Raw genomic sequence first — 25,938 nt, 5'->3', positions numbered from 1 at the left:
GGCTACCAGTCGGAAGCTCGGAGCCCCGGGAAAAAAAAAAAAAAAAAAAAAAAGAATAAAGAAAAAGGAAAAATCCCAAATTCGGTATCCCTCTAAGCTTCTTCCGAAATGGAGAAGAAATAGCTTAGAAAAAACCCTACCAGGGTCTTACAGTAAAGCTCTGGAGAGAAATTCCATTAATTGTCTCATTAATAGTGTTCTGCATCAGCTCTGCAAGTTGCATTATCAGCTAATGGCGTTGTAGGGATTTGTCTTCGTCGCGGTTGGTCATAGACGATGAAGAGGAATGGTTGGAGATATGAAATTTGAAGACTCGTCATTAACTGGATATCTCGTGAAGAATCTCGAACCACTGTGAGTGATCTCTGGTTCTTTATTTTCTTTGTTTCATATCTTGGTCTTCAATCTATGGATACCTAAAATTGTTTAGGCGTTCGTAATTACTTATGAACTATGGACCATCTATATCTCAGAAGTTCATTTCGCGATCATGTACGATGAATAAAACATTTATTGTTCTTAAAAAAATTTAGTATGAGAAGATGGGCGTCGCTATACGCGAATAGAAATTTTTTTGTAGGTCTTGAAACCATTTGGTTGACGACAAGGCTTCATTCAGTAATCTCCGGACGTTTTTCATTCCATTTCTTCTTTTGAGCAATTTGTTACACTTCGGACCTTTTTTATATGTTTTATTTATATCGAGTGTTATATTTCTTGATATGGTGCTGTTTGAAACCGGTCTAAATACTCCAAGTATCTTCTTTCAGTTTTTTTAGGCTCTTTTAGATGCCAAATCAAAGTATCAAACTTGAACTTAGGAAGTGGCGAGGGAAATAACTTAATTACTTTGAGATTTAAGACCCCGAAGAGTTTAGGTTATGTAGTTTGGAAGGCAATATGTAAAACATATACCCTTCTCGATTGGAAAATTTTGAAATCCAATAATGATGTAGTCTTGGACTATGACAGTTAGCTTCGTTTAAGGTTTAGCACTACATTGAGTAACATCAGCATTAGTGCAATCATTTGAAGCTTCATGCACTATAACATGGTTTATGAGTTTTACTTATCTATAGCATGATGACGCTGACACATGGGCATCAATATCATTTTATGGAAATTTCACTTAATTTCATCATTTACTCTGCTTAATTGATGCCTGTTCAAATCTAACACCAGCATTTGCAGATTTGTGTAAGTGTCCAAACTTGAAAGTGATCCAAGCTGTTCATTACATTTTATAGTTATTTGCTGCACTTTTAGGGTCTTATGGTCCATTAATGACATCTATTATTAGATTTTTTTTACCATTGTCAACATTATATAATAACAGTATTACTAGTGTGAAGTTTTTTTTACCCATTATGCTTTATACAAATAACAACTCAGTCTTTTCCGAACTAAATGGGTTAGCTACAGGGATCCGTGCGAGGGTAAAATATTAATTAAAAAAAGTTAAAAAGAAAGGAACACAACTACACCTCAGTTGAATCCCACCTAAATATGATTGGTTACATGGATCCTTGCCCCCAAACAACTCTATTTGAGATCGTACTCGAGTCAAGGCCTAACTATGCATGTCTTTCCTCACTACTTCTCCTATGGTCATTTTGGGATTGCCTCTAGCTCATTTGATCCTTTAATCTGAATCTGATCATTCCTTACTGCTGCATCCCAAGTCCTTCGTAGAACATGGCTATGCCACCTTAATGACTTTCTCGGAGCTTGTCATGAATTGGGGCAAAGCCCAAATCAGCTTTAACATGGTCATTCATTTCTTTATTCTTCATAGTTTTGCCACACATCAATCTCAACATCTTCATCTCTGCTCTTGGATTATCTATATTACGCTTCTTAACTGCCTATATTTTTCCCCCATACATCATAGTCGGTCTTACGACTATCCTATATAATTCCCCTTTAAGTTTTATAAGAATACGTTGGTAACAGAACACTCTGGACGCATCTCTCCACTTCATCCATCCGACTTTAATTCTTTATGAAACATCATCTCACCTTCTTTATTTATGGGTAACCCTAGATATCTAAAATAATCACTTTGCGGTATCTCTCTCTCCTCAAGTTTTACCATTTCGTTAGCCGTCTTTGTGTAACTAAAGTTACACACCATTTACTCTGTTTTCGTTCTACTTATCTTAAAACCTCTTGATTTCAAAGTTGATTTTCATAATCATTGCTTAGTGCTAACCCGTGTTATTGTCTCATCCACCAAAATGATATCATCAGAACAAAGCATGCACCCCAGAACATCATCTTGAAAGTTCTTGGTTAAATCATCAGTGATAAATTCAAAAAACTAATGACTTAGAGCTGATTTGTGATGTAACCCTCTTGTAATTGGGAATTCACTACCTTGACTTTCTCCACGGTTCTCTTTTTAGGTGGGCTTTAATAATCTTCTCCCAGAATTTCATAGTATGGCTCATTAGTTTTATGCCTCTATAGTTATTACAATTTTGAATATCGCCTTTATTTTGTAGATTGGAACTAAAATGATTTTTCTCTGTTAATTTGGTATGTTCCGTGTGCTCATAATCTTGTTAAACAGATTGGTTAATCAAGATACCCCATATAATCCCAAGCTCTTCCACACTTCTATTGGGACCTCATTTGAGCATGATGCCTTGCCTACTTTCATATTTCTTAAGGCTTCTTTAATTTCAGCCATTTCAACATTTCGTATATATCTATGATGTGTGGCGTCTTGATGAGTAATGCAATCCTCCAAGCTACTCTGACTCTTACTATCTCCATTTAGTAGGCTGTAAAAACACTTTTCACATATCTTCATAATGCCCTCATCCCTTACTGGCACTCTAGCATAATCACTTTTAATACATCTAAAATGATCAAAATCTCTACTCTTGCTTTCTCTCATTTTAGCTATCTTATAGAGAGCTTTTTCCCTTCCTTTTTGTTCAGATTATTATAAAGGTCCTCATATTTCTTTGCCCTTGCTTTCCCCACACTTTATAAGTTTTATATGGTGCACAAACAAATATATTATATATGACAGAGAAGTTTGTCCTTAAAATAGTGGAAAAGCAGAATGGGAATAAAGTAACCAACCAGTATTTGTCTGTCATAAGTAGTAAATGTGTCATAGGAAGAATAAGAGTATTCGAAGTCATAATCTAGTGTTTTCCAAGTACCCTTCTTTTGTTGCTTGTGTTTTAGTTGGACATCATAAGTCAGTATTGGTAACATGGAAAAATAACTAAATATTTGGATCATGGGAACTTTACACAGGTTAGGAAAAACTAGAGAGGCCTCCAACAAACAATAAATATGGAAAATGGAACATATTCATCTCATGACTCTTTTCACCTTTTGGTTCCTCGTTCAATGGGTAAATATTGTAGACTACAAAAACAAGGAAAGAAAAATATTGTTAAAAATTTATTAAACAGAACCAAGGTAGAGGACGATAAGATCCTCTCTTATGTAAGGCTTATTGAGTGCCTATTTCAATTCAATGAGTGAGAAGCAATCAAGTAACTGATACTGTGGAAGGGTTACCTGGAAGCACTTAGCCAGTTTTAATTCCAAATTTATCCTAGGACATCGATTTTGTTTCCTCCAAATGGGTTTAAAGAAGAACAAAGAATCAGGTCCTTATTGTTCTAAAGAGAATGTCACTACTTGAGTAACTTAAATTATGGTTTACTGTGGTGTCCAGCGAACATTATGTCATGGCAGAGGGGGATTACTGAATTCGAATTCCTCAATAACTCTCAAGTGCTCGCATGTTTACTTTTGGGAAGATAATTGTATCTATTACTGCTTACATTTTGAGATTTCTCTGCTGAACTATGAGGAAGAAGTGGTGCGAAAAGAGGTAGAATTGTCTTGCTGTAAAATTTGTTTTTCAAGAAAACTTGAAACCATAATAGAACACCAGTTATTCCAAACTTGGTACAACAATAGGCCTTTGGTAATCTCATAAATTCATTCCACGTCACTGGATTTATTAATGGTCTCGTCTTCATATTTTTCTGTGATTTCTTACTTGAAATCCTAGTCCCAAGCTTACATCTATAATTGCAGATGAAATTTTTTTAGATAGCTATCTTCTTCTGGTCAGTGACATTGTCTGCTTCATAATTTTATTCTAGATTGTTTTCCTGAGAATGGCTTGAGTTTGCCCCACCTTCAAACTCCACATTAAACATTAAATTATCTGTTAATTTTGAGTGTCTGGAAATGATTTTCCAGGTCACAAAGGACCTGATTGATGGGGTTTTTTAGTTACCTAGGGTAACTAAATAATAGAAACGCACAAAGAAATTAGAATCACAGTGACAGGTTTAGAAACCAGAATTCAAGAGATTTATAATACCAGATAATCCGAGGTTTTGATATAAGGCAAAATCTGGTTGAAGGCAATTAATTTTATGGAGAAGAATTACTCAAAATCTGATGGTCAGATCTGGAGTTATGGAGGTATTGATGGAGATAGCCTTGGGGATAGGGAGAGAAAAAGAGTTGTGTGGGAGGTGGAAGGGCTATTGTGGGAGGTGGGGCTCTTGTGGAAGGTGAAGGGTGAAGGGTGAAGGGAGTTGTGTTTCAGTAGAGCAAGGGATCCTTCGCCTCTGATACCAATTGATGGAGGGCCAGTAGGGGTAGGGAAGAACCCCTGAGGTGAACTCATAGTTGCAAGGGAGGGAGAGGAGATTCACACAAGAAGGGGGAGGAGAATCACACACATAGCCCTAAGGCTCTCAAACATTAACTCAATTCATCATTCTTTAAATCTATCCTCTAATTGAACATTACATGCATTTAAATAGTAAAAGAAAACCAATATTAAAGGAAACCTACTCTAATTTGGAAACTCAAAGTAATTGGAAACTAAATCCTAGTAGCTATCTCCTACCTAAGTTACCAAAAATTAAAAGATTGCATGAAAATAAAATTCCTAAAATATCCTACTAGCCAAAGACTCAATATGGGACCGGTTCATCTCTCGTTGGATACCCAGATGGGTATGGATCGCTCCATGGGTGCGTATCTACATTAGGTATCCTATTGGGACATGTGAAGCATGTATCCAGAATTGAATACCAATTGTAGGACTTTACAAACTCGAATCAATGATCAGAAGTGGTGGAGGGCCGGTTAGAGAAGGGAAGAAATCTGAGATGGAGTCCCAAAGTTGTAGGGAGAGGGGATCACATTATCATCACACACTCATGTTGAGCAACCAACACTTTTCTATTTTCAAATATGTGTTTCCATCGTTGGATTACGATGTATAACTAGACAGAAATCAAAAGAGTCCTAATTGATATGTAAAACTGAAACTAATAAAATTAACTTGCAATCAAACTCTATTTCCTAACCCAACTCTAAAACTAAAATAGAGTTAAAAAACAACTAGCTTATCTCTTACCTATCTTACCCAAAGCAAATAAAAGACACAAAAATCAACTCAACTACTTCCAATGCTTGTTAGGCTAAGAAGCCGGGTTGGACCGGTTCCATCTAGGTTTGGGTTTCTAAAGCCAGTAATGCTGGTCCAACCAGTTGAGTGCTATTGTGTAAATTCTCCTCATCTGAAAAGAAATCCACTTCGTCAAGTTTGGAGAAGTACCAAGGAGGCCATCTGAGTCAACATGCTGGAGGAGGAAAGATCCCTCTATCCTCTTGAGCTAAATGTCGGGGAGATCTTTAGTTGGAAGAAACTTCATGGTTTTCTTGCTGTGCTTGAAAGAGTAGGTATTCGCATATCCACAATGTTGTACCTTCTTATCAGACAACTACAACCGATCAAGAAGAATACGATGCACCTTCAGAGGGAGGATGTCACATTGTACTGTATTGACGAATTTACAAATAGAGTAGGCGAGCAAACACTTCTCAATAATCTATATATTAGTGTTATTTACTCATGTAACTTTGTGGGAGTTGGATGTGCCTTTGTCTACAATCCCAGCTTACAAACGCCGTTTTCAGAGATGATAATTAGTCATTGCACTTCACGCGGGTTTGGAAGATACTGTTACGATGTTAATCTTTATCCTTAGTGACTTGCCAGTGATTAAAATAAGATGAAGAACATAGGCGTCGCTTCTTATCACTGTCATTGCCATTAACTTCACCCAGCTCACGTTTTACCTCCAAATCAAATGTCTCAAAACTTAGGTGTTCTTTTGAAACATAAGGTATAAAAGAATCCTTATCAATAGAAGCTACCAAACGGTTGAGACATTGAGCATTAATATGCCCATAGCCTTTGCTGTTAAAACACTAAATCGCAACCTTTGGCATCACAAGAGGTTTTTTGGAACCACTCCGAGGTGGAGAATATAGTTGGTTAGGTCGTGAAAATGCCACAGATGAGTCACTAGCCTGTGGTTTACTGAATGACTTTAACTGAGAGAAGACTATTGCTAATTGGAACTGTTATCCCCAGGAGAAGTGTATGTAAAAGTCCTTTTAGATTATGGCCGCTTCAGACTTTCTTCTACCTGATATGCCACCTATACAACATCCTCCATTGTAGGCAGTCAACTGGATGCTAGGCAACATTGATCTGAGGGTGCAAACAATTGAATTGTGAGAGAATGGTTCAGCTTGTCTACAATGATAGAGGCCATCTTTATTTATAGATAGGAGAAGGGATTACCAATATGGGATGTTAGGTAAGGATGAGTCACAATCCTTATCCTAACATGTGTAAGATGCGTAACATGTACACACAGGATCTAGACACATTTGTTGTACCTAGACACACATTAACACTAAGTTGGTGCATATATGTCATGCATCCGCAACTTGCATTTAATAGGATGAAAAACTTTACAATGTAAGCCCTTTGTCAACATATCAACTAACTGATTCTCTGAGGTGACAAAAGGAATGCAAATAGAGCCTTGCTTAAGCTTCTCTTTGATGAAATACCTGTCAATCTCAATATTGTATCGTGCTGTATGGGATTATGAGCTATACTTATGGCAGCCTTATTGTCACAGTAGAGATGCATGGGCTCGGTTGTAGTTATCCCAAGATCATTGAGTAATACCTTGAGCCATACAAGCTCATAGACACCTTGTGCCATTGCTCGGTATTTTGCCTCAACACTGGATCTAGAAACCACTGATTTCTTCTTACTTCTCTAGGTAACTAGATTGGTACACAAGGAAAGTGCAATATCCTGAAGTCAAATGCTGATCATCAATCGAGCCTGCCCAATCAATGTCTGTAAAGGCTTAAGTTTGAGGTTGCCGTTGTTGGAAAATAAGATTCCCTTTCCAAGAGCAGCTTTTAATATCTCAGGATCTGATATATTGCTTCAAGATGAGTAATCTTGGGATCATGAAAAAACCGTATGACAATCCCTTCTGTAAATATGCAATGTCAGCTGCCAACAAGTCTCTGATTGCTTTCTCTGTCCACTGGGTCACCAACATTGCTACTAAGATGATGGTTGACCTCGATAGGGGAGTCCACTGGTTTACACCCAAGCACACCAGTCTCACTTAGAAGGTCTAGGACATAGTCTTCAGGAGATAAAAAAGCCCCTATTAGAGTGGGCAACTTCTATTCCTAGGAAATATCTTAGGGGTCTCAAATCCCTTATTTCAAACTCCTTGGCTAATTGTGCTTTTACTTTGAAAATTTCAGCTCATCATTGCCCGTCATCACTATATCATCAACATATACTATGAGAGTAGTAACCTTATTGCCTTCATGTTTGACAAAGAAGGTATGATCTGCCTGGCTTTGTTTAGAGCCAAATTTCTCCGTAGCCTTGAGGAATCGACCAATCTAGGCATGTGGAGACTTGTATAATCTACATACTTTACTTTATTAATATTCCTCAAATCAGAATTACAATAGAACAAGGAAATGTAAACTAAGAAGGAAACTACCTAGGAATAGAAATTAATAATTGAAACAAACACTATATAAGATTCTCTCACGATAGGGACACTCCTCCTATCATGAGTAATGCCTAACATTACTGCTGTCCAATACATATATGACCCAACTTATTTCCACTAAAATAAGCCCAATTCCGTGTTTTAACTGCATCGCTGATAGCCAAAGAGGTTCTAAAGTGTTAAAAAAAAAAAAAAAAAAAAAAAAAAGAAGAAAAATCCAAGAGGTTCTAATTTATGATTAAGATTGTTGTTTCAAACATCTGTAGAATTGGAAATTTGTTGGCGTCAGCAAATATCTTCACTAATCTCCTGAAATGATGCCTCCTTTAGGATGTATTAGAATCATATATTAGAAATAAGAGAGTTCACTACTTAACGCAGTTGCTGGAAATTCGGCTTTGACTTACTGTGGCTGGATTTCTTCGTATTCATTGTATGTTTTGATTCTTAAATCTTAGTCATCAATTTAATGACTTTATGCTGGTCTGGTACCAATATGTTTTTACTTTTCTAATTATTATGGTAGCCTGTAGGTCAGCTAAAAATTGTCCAAAAGATAATCCTTTCAGATGAACGCAGTTTAATGGACCTGAAGTTGTCTTTCTTAGGTTCCAAGTGTCTAATTTCTGCTTCCTCTAATGTTCACTTCATATTGATTTTAAGTTGTTAATTTACTAAATACTGTGTTATTATCATTTGTGTTGAGTTGAATTGATTATTAAATCCCTTGTCATGGATTCATGGTTGATCGAGATTTTTGTATCCATTTCTGAATAATTGGCTTAAGGCTTTGATGATAATTATGGTATATGTTTGTAAGGGGAAAAAGGGTTTTTAGGTTTATTTACTTTGGACTAGTTTCTGATGGAGGGTTTTTTGCATTTTTCAGGACAGAGGCTGACCCTGTGATTCTTGCTGAATATGTGGCAGCATTACTAAAGAAGGACAAACCTGTTAAAGAACTACAGAAGCTCTGTGCTGAGAATTTAGTTGAATTTCTGGGTCAGGGTATGTTCTATTGTTGTGATACCCTTTTCTTTTTCCTCTCTCCTCGGCCTTTGGAAGCAGTGTTATTATTCCTCAAATGCATATTTGAGTGGGTATTCTGCTGCTGTTGATGAATTGTGTGTATATTTTGGAAAAGATATTGGTGATTACACATTTGGTTTTCCTTGAATGAATCGGATCCTCTGATGATTATTCCTGATATGCCTCTTGTTCAAAATCGTCGATTAATTTGTATAACCATTGCGGAAAGTGTTGCATATTTTAGAAGAGATATTGGTATTCTTCAAGAAGTTGAGGTTTCAATTTATTTGTTGACTCCTTTGTCTTGGGGCTGATTTTCCTTGTAAAAGTTTTGATTCCTTGTCTTATTTGTTGTGATTCCCGTTTTCTTTTCCCTCTCCCCCTGTAATGTGAGGTTGGATGATTGGATCATGGATGACCTAATAACCCCAGGCAGGATCTTAATCATGATCAGTAAATTTCAGATTCAAGGAACAAATCAGAAAAATAAAACAGAAAATAGAGAAGAAGTGGAAGAATAAGAAGAACAAGAGGTTAGGGAAGTGGGGTGGGGGGCTATCTTAGTCCAGGCCCTCCAGGGTCTTTCACCTATGGCTTCTCACCGCCACTGCATCTCACAGCTATGGTTAACAATCATTATTTTTCTTTTTTCATCAAATTATTGGCTTTAGATTAGCCTTTGTTCTTTATTTAGAATAATCGGTTACATCAAAGGAGCCTTCCTTGTGTGGAAAGGAATCCCCACAAATTGAGGTTTATCTTTAGTAGAAACTACTTACAAGGTATCCCAATCCCAATCCCAATCTAATTAACAAACTAAAGAATCCTTAAAAAAGGAAACTACTAACAACCTATAGATAGAAACTAATCTTTAACTAATAAAATCCCCACACAAGGAATAAAACTTCCCTAAAAAATAGCACTAATTCAAGCTGTCAAATCTTCTATACTCTTCTCCATTTATTGGCCATGGGACCCACCAAAAAATGAAGAATATCTTCTCGTAGACAGGCTGCACAATGCCAATCTTTGGCAGAAGTCGATTCTGTAAGTATCTCTTCAAATAAGGCTGGTCGATGTGGCCAATCACTTCCCAAAAAGAAAGCTGGTCGATTCCTATTATGTAAGTAGAGGGTTGGCTTGACATGCTGGACGATATCCTCTTCAAATCTGGTAACATGCTGGTTCGAAGTCTATTCAAATCTGAAGATAATCTTTCACACATGCTGGACATTAGTTGTCCTTGTTCAGAATTGATTTGGATAATTAATCCTCCAATTAAGCTAGCCCATATTTTTTTTTGGGGGTGAGTGATTGCTAATGGGCTATATAATCGAACTAGATTATTAAGCCCAAAATATGGGCCAAGGATGGACCATAGTTCTAAATCTTGGTCAAAACTCAAGTTTTGACCGAGTTTTGACAGAAATTTCCTAGTTTCGAGCCGAGCTAAGACAACACCAAGGGTCGAATTCAATTTGTTACTGCTTTCGAACTGTTTCAACGATATTTCACATATTTTGGTAGTTTTGATCAGTTTCGACTGAAACATACCAAATTTCGGCCAATTTAACCAGTTTCAAGTTTTTAGACCAGCCCAATTTTGACTATTTTCGGCAGTTTCAACCGGCCCATGACATGTCGAATTTCGCTCCCAAAATGCGTGGTTTCAACCCATATTTCGGTTTCAAGCTGGGTCGAAACCTTTCTTGAGATTATAATTCTTATTCTTGATATGTACCAAACTTGGAATCCAATCGGATGCCCAATCTGAGGCTTGCACTGCATCAATTCCCCCCCCCCCCCCACTTAGAAAAAAAAATTTGTGCACGAGTTTGGAAGTGTGACACCCAAGAATATGACAAGTGTACCAAACCCGTTTGGGAGATCAGTGAGGTGTCCCCACCAAGAATACGGAAAATACCAAGGGGTTTGGGAGATAGAGGGTATGCAAATTTTAGTCGCACATCACCTATGGGGAGGTTTCTGGGTTAGTTGATAACCTCTAGCCTCTTTAACATGGTACAACGCGTTTTAAAGCTTTGAGGCTCATGGGCCAAAGAGGATAATATTGTGCTAAGGTTAATGGGACCGGGGGTGTTACAAATGATATCAAAAAGGACCTCGACAATGTGTGGGGCCATAACAGGGACGCTGTGCCCAAAGGGGGGGGGAGAATGTGACACCCAAGAATACGGCATGTGTACCAAACCCACCAGGGAGATTGGTGAGGTGTCTCCACCAAGAATACGATAAGTACTAAGGGGTTTGGGAGATCGTTGAGGGTGTGCAAACTTTAGTACGACATTGCCTAGGAGGATGTTGCTGGGCTAGTTGATAACCTCTAGCCTCTTTAACATGGCACAATGCGTTTTAGAGCTTTAAGGCCCATGGGCCAGAAAAGACAATATTGTTCCAAGGTTAATGGGGCTGGTGCATTATATGTAGAGTTGTCGAATCAAACTTGCATGATCAGCCTTAGGTGGTAAGTAGACTTCAACAACCGTCAACTCCATTTTCTGTCCTTCTTGCTTTGATACCAAATAATGTTAGGTTGGATCATGAATGACCTAACCCCAGGCAGGATCTTAAACACAATAAAAAAAAAATTCAAGGAACAACAGAAAATAGAGAAGAAATAGGGGACTATCTCAGTCCAGAATCTCTCACCCACGGCCTCTCACCGCCATTGCATCTCACAGCCATGGTTAACTACCATTCTTTTCTTTTTTCATCAAATCATTGGCTGTTGATCAGCCATTGTTCATTATTTATAATGCCAATTGGTTACATCAAAGGGGCCTTCCTTGTGTGGAAAGGAATCCCCCACAAATTGAGCTTTATCCTAATTATCCCCATCCCAATCTAATTAACAAACTGAAGAATCCTTTAAAAGAAAACTATGAACAACCTATAAAAACAGAAACTAATCTTTAGCTAATAAAATCCCCCATGCAAGGATAAAACTTCCCTAATAAATAGCACTAATCAAGCTGCCAAATCTTCTGTACCCTTCTCCACGTATTGGGGTCCACCAAAAAGTGAAGAATTTCTTCTCTTAGACATGCTGTTTGAATCTTTGGCAGAAGTCTATTCTGAAAATATCTCTTCAAATATGGCTGGTCGATATAAACAATGACTTCCCAAAAAGAAAGCTGGTTGATCCCTATTATGTAGGTGGAATATTGGCTTGACATGCTGGATGATATCCTCTTTAAATCTTTAAACATACTGGCTCAAAATCTATTCAAATCTGAAGATAATCTTTCACAAAATATGCTGGACATTAGTTGTCCTTGACTAGAGTCGGTTTGGATAATTAATATTCCAAATTTCCAATTAAGATAGCCGATAACTATTTTTGTTTTTGGGGACAGTTTGATTGCTAATGGGCCAGAGCTGAAGTAGTTTATTAAGCCCAAAATATGGGCCAAGTATGGACCAAATTTGGAACCCAATCGGATGCCCAATCTGAGGTCTTGGACTGCATCACCCCTGGCCTTTGGAAGCAGTGTTCCCTTTCCTCAAGAGCATAATTGAGTGGGTAATCTGCTGCTGTTGATGAAGTGTTGCATAATTTTAGAAAAGATATTGGTATTCTTCAAGTTGAGGTTTCAAATTTTTTTTTTGGTTGATACCTTTGTCTTAGTGCTGTTTTGCCTTGACAAATTTTTGAACCTTTTTTTTTTTTTTCCTTTTTTAATTGTGCTAGTTGACCAGTCGGGGAACAACTATCTGAGCATGAAGTTATATTTCTTCCTGTCCATTCTAATTATATTTTGTCCAGGTTTGGTTGTTGGTGGATTTATATGTAAAAGTTACTTTTGTTGTCTTACTTCAACATGGTTACTGCTTTTTTTTTTTTCTTTCTTGGAGAATGTTTCTAAATGTTGAATACACTTCAGTGCTTATGCTTTAATTCCTATTAGCTACTGATGATTGCAACTTTATCGAAAACAAGAAACGGGAATGAAATTTGGAAGCAAGAATAACTTGTATGAGGACATTGCAGACAGACAAATTAGTATAAGTTAAAAGAGTGAGTGACATATGATGGTTGGACTGGCATGACCCGATCTGGAAGCCTTGACCGAGATGAACCGGTCCTGACTGGTTTTTTGGTCAAAGGGAGGTTGGTAGGAGATAATATTGTAATATTTTATTTTATTTTGTTTATTTAAAAAAGTTGGGTAATGTTGGAGATAGTTTCCTTTCCTGTTTCAGATTCAGTTTCCTAGTTGTGACACCCCCTATCGTGATACATATCTTGACACCAGTTAAGTTCTGTTTCTGTTTTGGACTGTAATTTGGAGTTCTCTTTTTATTTAAATGCTTGTAATCCAATTGGACAAAGATGAATATTGAATTGAGTTTTTAAAGTTACTGGCTTTTACTGTACTGTGGTACGGTTTTTGGTCGCCGGCTTCTCCTTCCTACTCCATTCTTCTTCCTCATCGCAGGTGCACTCTTCCTTTATCCCTTGTCTTATTCTTCTTTCTTCCTTGCTTCTGTTATTCTCTGTTTGTTATCCCTTCCTCCTACTACCCTGTTCATTTGTTACTGCTGGCTCAATAAGTGAGAACTCGATCTCTCTCCAGTATTCACTTTTCAGCCTCAAATGTAGGGGCTAGAATCAATACATAGGGGCGCCCATACTTGCAAATCCTAGACCCACTTCTTACTGGAGATGTAGAATCATCCCATTGATCAATCTGAACCAGTACTTACTGCTATGCTTAATTGCAGACCTTACATCTTCTTCTTCAGTTACCATTTGGGGTGACCATTGGTTGTATTCGAAAGGGCTTTGGGTTGGGAACCATACCCTAGAATTTCAGGGTAATCAAAACTTGTGATGGAGTTTCATCAATTCCTTCCTTGCTGTTTTATCGCAACCAGTAACCGAGTAATGTATCGAAGGTTGAAGAAGACTTGGTGAAGGTGTATTTTATTTTTCACCTTACTTTTCCCTTCCCCAAATTACCCCTTCCTCTTATTCCTAATTCTTTTTCTGTTATTTAGTTGTGATAATACCTAGTTTGCCACTAGTCAATATTATTAATCCCTTTTGTATTCCTGCCCATATTGATTGATCAAGCAACCCCTCTAAGATTCTATTTATTTACAACTCTGCCACTCCCCTAGTAAAATTTGAATTAATTACAGAACTGCCATCATCCTTATTGTTTGAGTTGTTTCATACTTGAGTGGGCTCATAAGCGATTCAAACCAAGGTTGTCTTTCCAGTTCCTTTTGTCCAAATTTCAGAAAGAGGGCTTAGTGCATAATGACTTTGTCATTAGTGAATTGAAGGCAAAATAAGAAGGGACCATTCTCTATGGTTTTCAACCTGCCTTGTCTGAAATCCTTGAGACTACTAAAGGGAGAAGTAGGGTAACCCACACACAAGATTCAAGAACGTAGATGAAAATATACAAGAGTACTTCCCTACTCTCCATCTTTTACCTGCACCCAAGTTGCCAATATTGCAGCTCCATTTTCTTCATGCCAAGAGCTCAAACCTATTTGAATACTTCTCCTGAATTATGTTTGTTTATAAATTTTCTGTTGCAGATGAATAGAAGAAAAACTGTTGTTTTAATTAGTTTTATATATTGTAATCCCTTTTTAGGTTGCTGGCCACAGCGTGATACCTTTTTTTTGTTCGCAGGTACAAAGTCTTTCATCACAAAGTTGTTCCAGTCCCTAGAGAATGGTTCTATTGTAGCACCTTCTGAGAGTTTGGATGCCATCAGGAAGGTTGAACCATCTCCATCTTTCATTGGACAGGATCCGACAGAACTGACAATTTCGTCACCAAAGCCAGAGGGCCTTTCTCCTAGTGGTTGCATCAGTGACCCTGAGGAGAAAGAGGTCAGTGATGATGAGGACGATGATCGTAACCATAAGCATCGTAGGAGGGAGCCAAGATCCGGGTCTTTGGACAAAGATGCACATGAACAATTCTTGAGCAGGCCAAACAGAAAGCGTAACAGACCTTTTGAGAATGGGCAGCTATACCTCGAAAGTGGTCCTCAGCCTAGTGAAACACGGAAAGGATATAACCTTTCTCATTCAGAGAGAGACCTTTCTGCAAAATTTGAAAAAAGACGTCCTGGCATAGCAACACAGCCGCGTGCTCCACTGGATTTGGGTCAGAGAACAAGAGTAAATCATGCATTTCGTGGTGATCCTAGTGCTCGTTTTGATTTATCTACATTGGTAGGTCGTCCACCATTAGGTAGGGGAAGAGGAAGGAGTTCTGGCCCCTGGAGCCAACATGATTCAAGGTTCAACTCTGTGGAGGTGCTTGATTTTACATCGCATATGGGTCCACAAGTAGCCACACCTCCTACTCTATTTCCTGGAAGGGGATTGCCAAGTGTTGGAAATGCTCAGAGTGGATCCTGGAGTGCGTTTGGTTTAATTCCAGGAATGCCCAATGGAAACCTTGATACACTCCATTCCCTTGGTTTGCAAGGAACTCTCAGGCCACCAATCAATCCTTCCTTGAGTATCGGCATGGCCCGCCAACGTTGTAGAGACTTTGAGGAGCGTGGATTTTGTCTGAGAGGGGATATGTGCCCAATGGAGCATGGTGTAAATCGGATTGTTGTTGAAGATGTTCAGGTACGTTTGATTTTTCAATTGCTTCATGTGATTTCATGATGTCCCATTAATAGTTTGATACAAAGACTTTTGTTTCCACTTAATGAAGCCGAATACTTGAGTAAAGACGAGTAGTCTGGAGAAATGTATTGTTCCCTGCCATTGCCATGCATGTGGCGAGCTTGGAGCGGGTACCATCAATTGATGGATCTAATACAGGGAACTCTCCATTGGATACAAAATCAGATTAGTCCAAAAATATGGATCTGTCTTGTATTTGAATGTTGGGAAACAGAAAGGCCTGGAAAACATACTGAAAACACTCCTTTGATGTAATGCTTATGTTTGTGTTATCATATCAAATCTTGACCTCAAAGATCTCCTTTCTACCTGTCTGCTGTTCATGATATCTTCTTGGATCTGTGCTTACTGTACTGAAGGGGCTGGGATATGGGCTTCTTTTGTACTTTATTCCCGATATGATTTCTTTTTTGCTGAATATCTAATTTACTATTGACGTGATAATATGTCCACATTCAGTTTATGTGCTCATAAGTCTAACTCTCCCATCACTGTGTCACCTTGTGGGCTATAGCACTAGAAATTCATGTCTGGGCTATTGACTCTTTGTTCACTTTCAATTGGTTAATCCATAAAACTGTTTAGATGGTTGGAAAAAGTATATAATTTTGGATTACTAGGATCAATCAATTGATGGAACTTTGGTCCCAGAGAAATTCATCAATATAGAAGAGTTGCTGATTGCTTAAACGACTTGGTGCATGTTGGGGTCTCAAGCTGAATTGCTATATATTTTATGCAGGCAATATAATTTATAGAGTTTAAATTCTGTGCTTTGATTATGAATTTAACCCCCCCATTTGATTTCTGTAACAGTTGATTTTTTTTTTTTTTTAATTACAGAGCCTTTCACAGTTCAATCTCCCTGTTTCACTTCCAAGTGCACGCCTATTGGGGGTACCATCTGGAACAGGACCTTTAACTTCAGTTAGTGCTCCTTCAGGCCTGTTGACGAATAGCAAAGGTTTGCATGGTAAAAGTACCAAACCTGGGACAAATGATGATGGAATAGGCTTGAATGGGGTACTCTCTTCCTCTGCTGGTGTCGGTGAAGCTGATCTTTATGATCCTGACCAGCCTTTGTGGAATACTGACTGTCCAGAGACATCAAGTGCCCTTTTAAGAGTCCCTTCCCCCAAGATTAATGATGTTGAGTCCTTATGGGATACTGATACGTCTTATTACCACAGTTCAAGGGTTTCTGATGGAGTTGACAGTGAACGACCAGGTAAAAGCATCACAACAACTGCATCTGTTTGGGGACGGATTGGAAATTCAGGAATTAAAATGGAAACTACAGACACAAATGATAATGCATTACCTTCCCTAGGTTCTCTTGGGAATGAAGCAAAGGAAGATCTTGAGGAGGCATTTCCTAGCTTCCCTAGTACTGCTTATCAAGGGAAATCGGCTTTTATGGGGGATAATGATCCAAAAAATATGAATTCTTCTACTACTCCGAAGCCACGGAATGATTCTGGACGAAATGGTGGACGACCATTGCAGAAGGCTTTACGTACGCTTTTTGTCAATGGTATTCCCCAAAAAAGCAACAAGAGGGAGGCTCTTCTTTCACATTTTCAAAGATTTGGGGAGGTTATTGACATTTATATTCCACTGAGCAGTGAAAGAGCCTTTGTTCAGTTCTCCAAAAGAGAAGAGGCAGAGGCTGCTCTGAAGGATCCTGATGCTGTGATGGGAAACCGCTTCATCAAGTTGTGGTGGGCTAATAGGGATAGCATCCCTGATGATGGCATCAACAGTGGCAATGCTGTATCAGCAGTTTCCCGTGGTGTTACAACAGCTTCTGTTCCCTCACAGCCATCTATTACTGATGGAGCAAAGGAAAATATCTCATCTGCACCTCTCAAGGTTAGTACATCTGCATCTGATGTTCCAGTGCCTGCTGCTGTTCAGCCTAAACCTGTTGTGGTAGATGGTCCCAAGGCTATGCCTCCTGTGCAAAAGAAGCTAGAGAATTTGGAGCTTTTGAAGGAGGAACTCCGCAAAAAGCAGGAAATGCTGGACCGGAAACGGGATGCCTTCCGCCGCAAGCTGAATAATCTTGAAAAACAAGTAAGACCCAATTCCACCTTTGTTCAACTCTTTTAGTGTAAATATTTTTGACATGTTTGAGAGGCCTACAATTTTTAACCATTTGGTTATTGCATTCTTTTTTACCTGGGAAAAAAATTGATGCAGTTGGGCGATGGAAGGGATCTCTTTGATTTGAGAATTTTACTATTTACTTTCCTTTTTGGTTTAGAAATTAGTTTGATAGTATTTTAATTTAGATTTGATTTTTATTTAGTTGCTATATAGATTAGTTTCTATTTTCAAGTAGTTGCCATTAATTGTCTAATATTTCCTTTATATTGGACATGTAATCGATGGAGTTTTTAGAGAGATTTGAAGTTTTTTTTGAAGAATTGAAATTTGGTATGAAAACCATGGCTGCCGTGGGCTATTTTCCCCCTCCCTGATTCTCTGAAATCTTCTTTTCTCACTCTTATCTTCTTCTCTTGGTTCTTTTTTCCTTCTTTGCTTGCTGTCCATGCTCTGTTCTGGGCGGTAATCTCAGGTGTACAAAACGTATTGCTAAACCTTGAAAACCCATCGATCAGGTCTGAGATTTGGACCGAAGGTTGCTACCTCCTAGGCGACACAAACCCTAGAAGATCTCCTCCCAAGCTTGGTTCTGCTGTGAGAAATCAATCTCAGATTCAGATCGGGCTCTTGCTTGCCGCCTGGAGAAGTTCAAAACTTGTTTTACCTGATTGAAGCTTGCTGTTTGAGATATCTATCTGCTGGAATCAAGAGACTTTAAGGCTGGCAACCTTCGTTTCGAATTTCAGGTCAAACCAAGCCCTATCGAAGGAGTTCTACCGATCGGAATTTTTTTCTGTCCGCTGGTTTCTGGTTCTCACGACAAGAGGAAGAAGAAGAACAGGTTTTTTTTATTTTAAAAGAATTTTCCCTGTTATTACAATTAAGCCCTTGTTCCCAAAAGTTATATTCCATTACCCCTTTTCTCTTTGGTAAAATTCAGAATAAGCCTTTGTATTAAAGTTTTAGTTCTAGAACTACCCCATCTACCTTATAATTATTTCTAAGGCCCTGCTTGTTTCTAAAATTACAAGAATACCCTTCAACCATTAAATTTGAGATTTTGGTCATTCTTGTGGGCCATAAGCGATCCGATTTCGGTCCTTGGAATCCGGATCCACATCAAGTGGTATCAGAGCAAATTTTCCTGCAATTTTCTAACCATGACAAGTCACATCACCAATGCTGAGTTGCACAAATTGTATCGTGAGTTAGCCGAGAACCAACAGAATACTGATGCTAGGCTTGAGAGGACTGAAGCCAAGTTTGATAAGTTTATGGAAGAGATGATTGCCTTTATGAGGAGGTCCGACAAACGAGCTGAAGAAGGATCCTCTACATTACCCCCTCAGCTCAACACTTTACGGATCGAAGACACACCTCAGAGGCAGCAACCTGATCCAGTTGTTCCCCAGGATGTTACCCTGCAATTTTCTGACAGAGATTATGGCATCAAAGTTGAGGTTCCCGAGTTCAGTGGTGAAAAGGGACCTGAGGAATTTCTTGACTGGCTTACCAAAGTGGAGAGAATTTTTGCATATAAGTCTCTTCCAGACGTGAAAAAGTGTGAACTCATCATCACCAAGTTTATTGGGTATGCATGTTCATGGTGGGATGATGTACTACATGCAAGGTTTGTCAGAAGACTTGGACCCGTTATCAATTGGGAGGTCATGAAGCAGATCCTGACTGAAAAATTTGTTCCCCTTAATTATGAAAAGGTAATGTTCCATAAATTACTTAACTTGCAACAAGGGAACAAAGATGTGGATTCTTACACCCTCGAATTCCACAAACTGTCTTCAAGGTGTCGGCTTCAGGAAACAGACCAGCAACGGGTGATGCGATATATCAGTGGATTAAGTACTGAGATTCGACTTGAGTTGGCTAACACTGATTTCAGGTCTGTTGATGTGGCAGCGGCTCATGCCAAGACAGCTGAAGAGAAGTCCATTTATTGGAAGGGTATGCTCAAGACTCCTTCAGTTCATAGACCTCCACCGCGTATGGAGGAAAAGAAGCCTGAAGCTCGCAGAGTTGAAGAGAAAAGGTCAGAGTTCAACAAGGATAGTGTTGGGGTGAAGAATATCATATGCCATAGTTGTGGCGAGAAGGGTCACTATTCCAACAAGTGTCCCAACAGGACTCGTTCTGTGAACGTAGCTGAGAAGCAGCCGACAGAGAAGAGTGAAGATGAATCTCATTTATATCCTTATCCCCTCGAAGACGATGATATTGTCAATGATGAAGATGAAGATGTAGAAGCTCATTCAGCTAGCCTTTCATCCTTTTCGAATAAACTAGTTGATAAGGCTCCTCTCTTCAGACAGAAGGGTACTCTCCTGCACGGCTCCGACTATACTGATGTTCATGCAGTTGTTGATACTGGGGCAGAAGCAAACTTCATATCTGCTGAATTTGTTCGAGCACACAACCTTCCACAAAAGCAGCTTTTCAAGAAGATTCATGTGCGAGGTTTTGGACCCACAGCTCGAGAAGAGGCCACTGCAGTTGTTCGAGTACACCTACAGTTTGGGCCGTTACAGTACCATGTCACCTGTTTGGTCACCTCATTGGCACACTGCGACATTCTTCTAGGGCGACCTTGGCAGCGACATGCAGGCATTCTCTATGATGGCGCACGGAACACTATAAAGGTGAAGCAAGGAGGTCGTACGTACTTAATGAGGCCACATGCATTATCAGACATGCCACGTCACCGACTGACTCCAGCTCCAGTGACACGTCAGCCTACTCACCCTCCTCTTGGTGTTATGTTCCCATTTTCTGTTTCGAGCTATGTGCCACCTCATCGGCGAGCAATTTACGAGGGAATCTTAGGAGCACGACCTAACTCGACGGAGTCGAGTTCTTTTAAGACCGGGAGAGCTGATGCAGTTGGGCGATGGAAGGGATCTCTTTGATTTGAGAATTTTACTATTTACTTTCCTTTTTGGTTTAGAAATTAGTTTGATAGTATTTTAATTTAGATTTGATTTTTATTTAGTTGCTATATAGATTAGTTTCTATTTTCAAGTAGTTGCCATTAATTGTCTAATTTTTCCTTTATATTGGACATGTAATCGATGGAGTTTTTAGAGAGATTTAAAGTTTTTTTTGAAGAATTGAAATTTGGTATGAAAACCATGGCTGCCGTGGGCTATTTTCCCCCTCCCTGATTCTCTGAAATCTTCTTTCTCACTCTTATCTTCTTCTCTTGGTTCTTGTTTTTTCTTCTTTGCTTGCTGTCCATGCTCTGTTCTGGGCGGTAATCTCAGGTGTACAAAACGTGTTGCTGAACCTTGAAAACCCATCGATCAGGTCTGAGATTTGGACCGAAGGTTGCTACCTCCTAGGCGACACAAACCCTAGAAGATCTCCTCCCAAGTTTGGTTCTGCTGTGAGAAATCGATCTCAGATTCAGATCGGGCTCTTGCTTGCCGCCTGGAGAAGTTCAAAACTTGTTTTACGTGATTGAAGCTTGCTGTTTGAGATATCTATCTGCCGGAATCAAGAGACTTTAAGGCTGGCAACCTTCGTTTCGAATTTCAGGTCAAACCAAGCCCTATGGAAGGAGTTCTACCGATCGGAATTTTTTTTCTGTCCGCTGGTTTCTGGTTCTCACGACAAGAAGAAGAAGAAGAACAGGTTTTTTTTATTTTAAAAGAATTTTCCTGTTATTACAATTAAGCCCTTGTTCCCAAAAGTTATATTCCATTACCCCTTTTCTCTTTGGTAAAATTCAGAATAAGCCTTTGTATTAAAGTTTTAGTTCTAGAACTACCCCATCTACCTTATAATTATTTCTAAGGCCCTGCTTGTTTCTGAAATTACAAGAATACCCTTCAACCATTAAATTTGAGATTTTGGTCATTCTTGTGGGCCATAAGCGATCCGATTTCGGTCCTTGGAATCCGGATCCGCATCAAGTGGTATCAGAGCAAAATTTCCTGCAATTTTCTAACCATGGCAAGTCACATCACCAATGCTGAGTTGCACAAATTATATCGTGAGTTAGCCGAGAACCAACAGAATACTGATGCTAGGCTTGAGAGGACTGAAGCCAAGTTTGATAAGTTTATGGAAGAGATGATTGCCTTTATGAGGAGGTCCGACAAGCGAGCTGAAGAAGGATCCTCTACATTACCCCCTCAGCTCAACACTTTACGGATTGAAGACACACCTCAGAGGCAGCAACCTGATCCAGTTGTTCCCCAGGATGTTACCCTGCAATTTTCTGACAGAGATTATGGCATCAAAGTTGAGGTTCCCGAGTTCAGTGGTGAAAAGGGACCTGAGGAATTTCTTGACTGGCTTACCAAAGTGGAGAGGATTTTTGCGTATAAGTCTCTTCCAGACGTGAAGAAGTGTGAACTCCTCATCACCAAGTTTATTGGGTATGCATGTTCATGGTGGGATGATGTACTACATGCAAGGTTTGTCAGAAGACTTGGACCCGTTATCAATTGGGAGGTCATGAAGCAGATCCTGACCGAAAAATTTGTTCCCCTTAATTATGAAAAGGTAATGTTCCATAAATTACTTAACTTGCAACAAGGGAACAAAGATGTGGATTCTTACACCCTCGAATTCCACAAACTGTCTTCAAGGTGTCGGCTTCAGGAAACAGACCAGCAACGGGTGATGCGATATATCAGTGGATTAAGTACTGAGATTCGACTTGAGTTGGCTAACACTGATTTCAGGTCTGTTGATGTGGCAGCGGCTCATGCCAAGACAGCTGAAGAGAAGTCCATTTATTGGAAGGGTATGCTCAAGACTCCTTCAGTTCATAGACCTCCACCGCGTATGGAGGAAAAGAAGCCTGAAGCTCGCAGAGTTGAAGAGAAAAGGTCAGAGTTCAACAAGGATAGTGTTGGGGTGAAGAATATCATATGCCATAGTTGTGGCGAGAAGGGTCACTATTCCAACAAGTGTCCCAACAGGACTCGTTCTGTGAACGTAGCTGAGAAGCAGCCGACAGAGAAGAGTGAAGATGAATCTCATTTATATCCTTATCCCCTCGAGGACGATGATATTGTCAATGATGAAGATGAAGATGTAGAAGCTCATTCAGCTAGCCTTTCATCCTTTTCGAATAAACTAGTTGATAAGGCTCCTCTCTTCAGACAGAAGGGTACTCTCCTGCACGGCTCCGACCATACTGATGTTCATGCAGTTGTTGATACTGGGGCAGAAGCAAACTTCATATCTGCTGAATTTGTTCGAGCACACAACCTTCCACAAAAGCAGCTTTTCAAGAAGATTCATGTGCGAGGTTTTGGACCCACAGCTCGAGAAGAGGCCACTGCAGTTGTTCGAGTACACCTACAGTTTGGGCCGTTACAGTACCATGTCACCTGTTTGGTCACCTCATTGGCACACTGCGACATTCTTCTAGGGCGACCTTGGCAGCGACATGCAGGCATTCTCTATAATGGTGCACGGAACACCATCAAGGTGAAGCAAGGAGGTCGTACGTACTTAATGAGGCCACATGCATTATCAGACATGCCACGTCACCGACTGACTCCAGCTCCAGTGACACGTCAGCCTACTCACCCTCCTCTTGGTGTTATGTTCCCATTTTCTGTTTCGAGCTATGTGCCACCTCATCGGCGAGCAATTTACAAGGGAATCTTAGGAGCACGACCTAACTCGACGGAGTCGAGTTCTTTTAAGACCGGGAGAGCTGATGCAGTTGGGCGATGGAAGGGATCTCTTTGATTTGAGAATTTTACTATTAACTTTCCTTTTTGGTTTAGAAATTAGTTTGATAGTATTTTAATTTAGATTTGATTTTTATTTAGTTGCTATATAGATTAGTTTCTATTTTCAAGTAGTTGCCATTAATTGTCTAATTTTTCCTTTATATTGGACATGTAATCGATGGAGTTTTTAGAGAGATTTGAAGTTTTTTTTGAAGAATTGAAATTTGGTATGAAAACCATGGCTGCCGTGGGCTATTTCCCCCCCTCCCTGATTCTCTGAAATCTTCTTTTCCCACTCTTATCTTCTTCTCTTGGTTCTTTTTTCCTTCTTTGCTTGCTGTCCATGCTCTGTTCTGGGCGGTAATCTCAGGTGTACAAAACGTGTTGCTGAACCTTGAAAACCCATCGATCAGGTCTGAGATTTGGACCGAAGGTTGCTACCTCCTAGGCGACACAAACCCTAGAAGATCTCCTCCCAAGCTTGGTTCTGCTGTGAGAAATCGATCTCAGATTCAGATCTGGCTCTTGCTTACCGCCTGGAGAAGTTCAAAACTTGTTTTACCTGATTGAAGCTTGCTGTTTGAGATATCTATCTGCCGGAATCAAGAGACTTTAAGGTTGGCAACCTTCGTTTCGAATTTCAGGTCAAACCAAGCCCTCTCGAAGGAGTCTTACCGATCGGAATTTTTTTCTGTCCGCTGGTTTTTGGTTCTCACAACAAGAAGAAGAAGAACAGGTTTTTTTTTTCTTTTTTTATTTTAAAAGAATTTTCCCTGTTATTACAATTAAGCCCTTGCTCCCAAAAGTTATATTCCATTACCCCTTTTCTCTTTGGTAAAATTCAGAATAAGCCTTTGTATTAAAGTTTTAGTTCTAGAACTACCCCAACTACCATATAATTATTTCTAAGGCCCTGCTTGTTTCTGAAATTACAAGAATACCCTTCAACCATTAAATTTGAGATTTTGGTCATTCTTGTGGGCCATAAGCGATTCGATTTCGGTCCTTGGAATCCGGATCCGCATCAGTCCTATTATCCTACAAGTTACAAAACAGAGTAACAAAGTATGTTAAGCGTTAACCAATAACATTAACATGATAACATAAAAAAAAAACAATCAAACACTTACAAATCCAATTTAATCATTTCACTTAACACAACCAAGACCATTGTCAAGTTCTTATATATTTTTTTTTCCAGCGATCTAAAATATATGATTTCCCACCTTCAGATCAAGCTCTAGATAGTAGATAACTAGATATACAACTAAAGAGGAAAACATATTATAAACATAAAAAAGGCTAAACAACAAAGAACAGAAAAAGGACATGAATCCATCTAAACCCATATGATAATTCCTGCATTTCTTTCAACCCACCAAAAAACAAATAATAGAAGGTACTGAAACTGAAAAAATCAAAGAGAAACTCAAAGAACCAAAGGGCAGAGGTTGCAGAGAATAACCAACCGGAGCAGAGAATAGAAGGCAAGCTGCATAAAAGAAAAGAACTGGAGCAGAAAAAAAGATCAGAAGAAGGAGAAATATCGAAGTTACTCGCAGGTGGGGCCCTTACTTGGTTGTCGCTCTTGCTGCCAGAGGAGAAGATGTCGTAGGCGATGTGGTATTGTGGTTGTTGTCGTTTTTGCTGCCGGAGATGGAGAAGACGTCGCTGTTGCTTCTGGAGAAAGAGAAGAGAAGACGTCGCTGTTGCTTCTGGAGAAAGAGAAGAGAAGACGTCGCTGTTGCTGCCGGAGAAGGAGAAGGAGAAGACGTCGCTGTTGCTGCCGGAGAAGGAGAAGAGAAGACGTCGCTGTTTCTGCTGGAGAAGGAGAAGGAGAAGACGTCGCTGTTGCTGTCGGAGAAGGAGAAGAGAAGACGTCGCTGTTGCTGCCGGAGAAGGAGAAGAAGAAGAAGTTGCAAGCGGTGGCTGCTGGCTTCGAGGGTTTTGGTCACTCTTGCTGCCGGAGAAGGAGAAGAAGAAGAAGTTGCAGGCAGTGGCTGCTGGCTTCGAGGGTTTTGGTCTCTTCGAGAGTTCGAGCTTCGAGGGTTTTGGTCTCTTTGGGCGTCGGGTGTTTTAATTTTACGCTGCCATATAATAAACAAAATATTTTTAGTAAAAAAAAATAAAAAAAAATAAAGTCGACCGCCTAGGGAATAAATCGTGCCATGGCGTCCATGGCGTCGCCATGTCGACGCCTAGCATCCAATGGCGACCACCAAATGTGAGAGACGCAAATCGTAAGACTGCCATGGCCTATTTTTTCTGCCGAGACGCCAAGGCGCCGCCATGACAACTATGCTTCCAACTTCTAAGTTATAGTTTAGGAACCTTGGAATGAGCTCTAGATCTATGGTATGGTGGTATGGCCCCAAAGAATGGAGAAACATTAGCATGGGAAAAAGCAGTATGTTGATTAATCACAAATGAAGAACTTTTGTCTCATGTCTTATGTTCTGCTCTTGGTGACTGAAAGGATGAAAATGACAATG

The 25,938-nt window shown here is 39.5% G+C and overlaps 1 protein-coding gene across 1 annotated transcript; it reads left to right on the top strand.

The window, feature by feature from the left end:
- LOC122078059 (zinc finger CCCH domain-containing protein 41-like) lies at nt 1–17,741 on the top strand. Its single transcript, XM_042643930.1, has 4 exons — nt 1–354; nt 8,800–8,918; nt 14,611–15,569; nt 16,473–17,741. Exons 1-4 carry the CDS (start codon nt 287–289, stop codon nt 17,739–17,741), a joined length of 2,415 nt encoding a protein of 804 aa, XP_042499864.1. The 5' UTR covers nt 1–286.
- Nucleotides 17,742–25,938: the final 8,197 nt, after the last annotated feature.

Source organism: Macadamia integrifolia, chromosome 5, assembly GCF_013358625.1.
Source record: "Macadamia integrifolia cultivar HAES 741 chromosome 5, SCU_Mint_v3, whole genome shotgun sequence".
In the NCBI taxonomy this organism is placed as follows: Eukaryota; Viridiplantae; Streptophyta; class Magnoliopsida; order Proteales; family Proteaceae; genus Macadamia; species Macadamia integrifolia.
Note: the sequence above shows the minus strand (reverse complement) of the source record. Positions and strands in the feature narration are given on the sequence as shown.

Bases quoted from the DNA above. Each gene is read 5' to 3' on its own strand.
- LOC122078059 (XM_042643930.1), top strand. From the start codon at position 287: ATGGTTGGAGATATGAAATTTGAAGACTCGTCATTAACTGGATATCTC. The intron at 355-8,799 runs GTGAGTGATCTC...TGCATTTTTCAG, and splicing joins GTGAAGAATCTCGAACCACT to GACAGAGGCTGACCCTGTGA. The intron at 15,570-16,472 runs GTACGTTTGATT...TTTTAATTACAG, and splicing joins TTGTTGTTGAAGATGTTCAG to AGCCTTTCACAGTTCAATCT.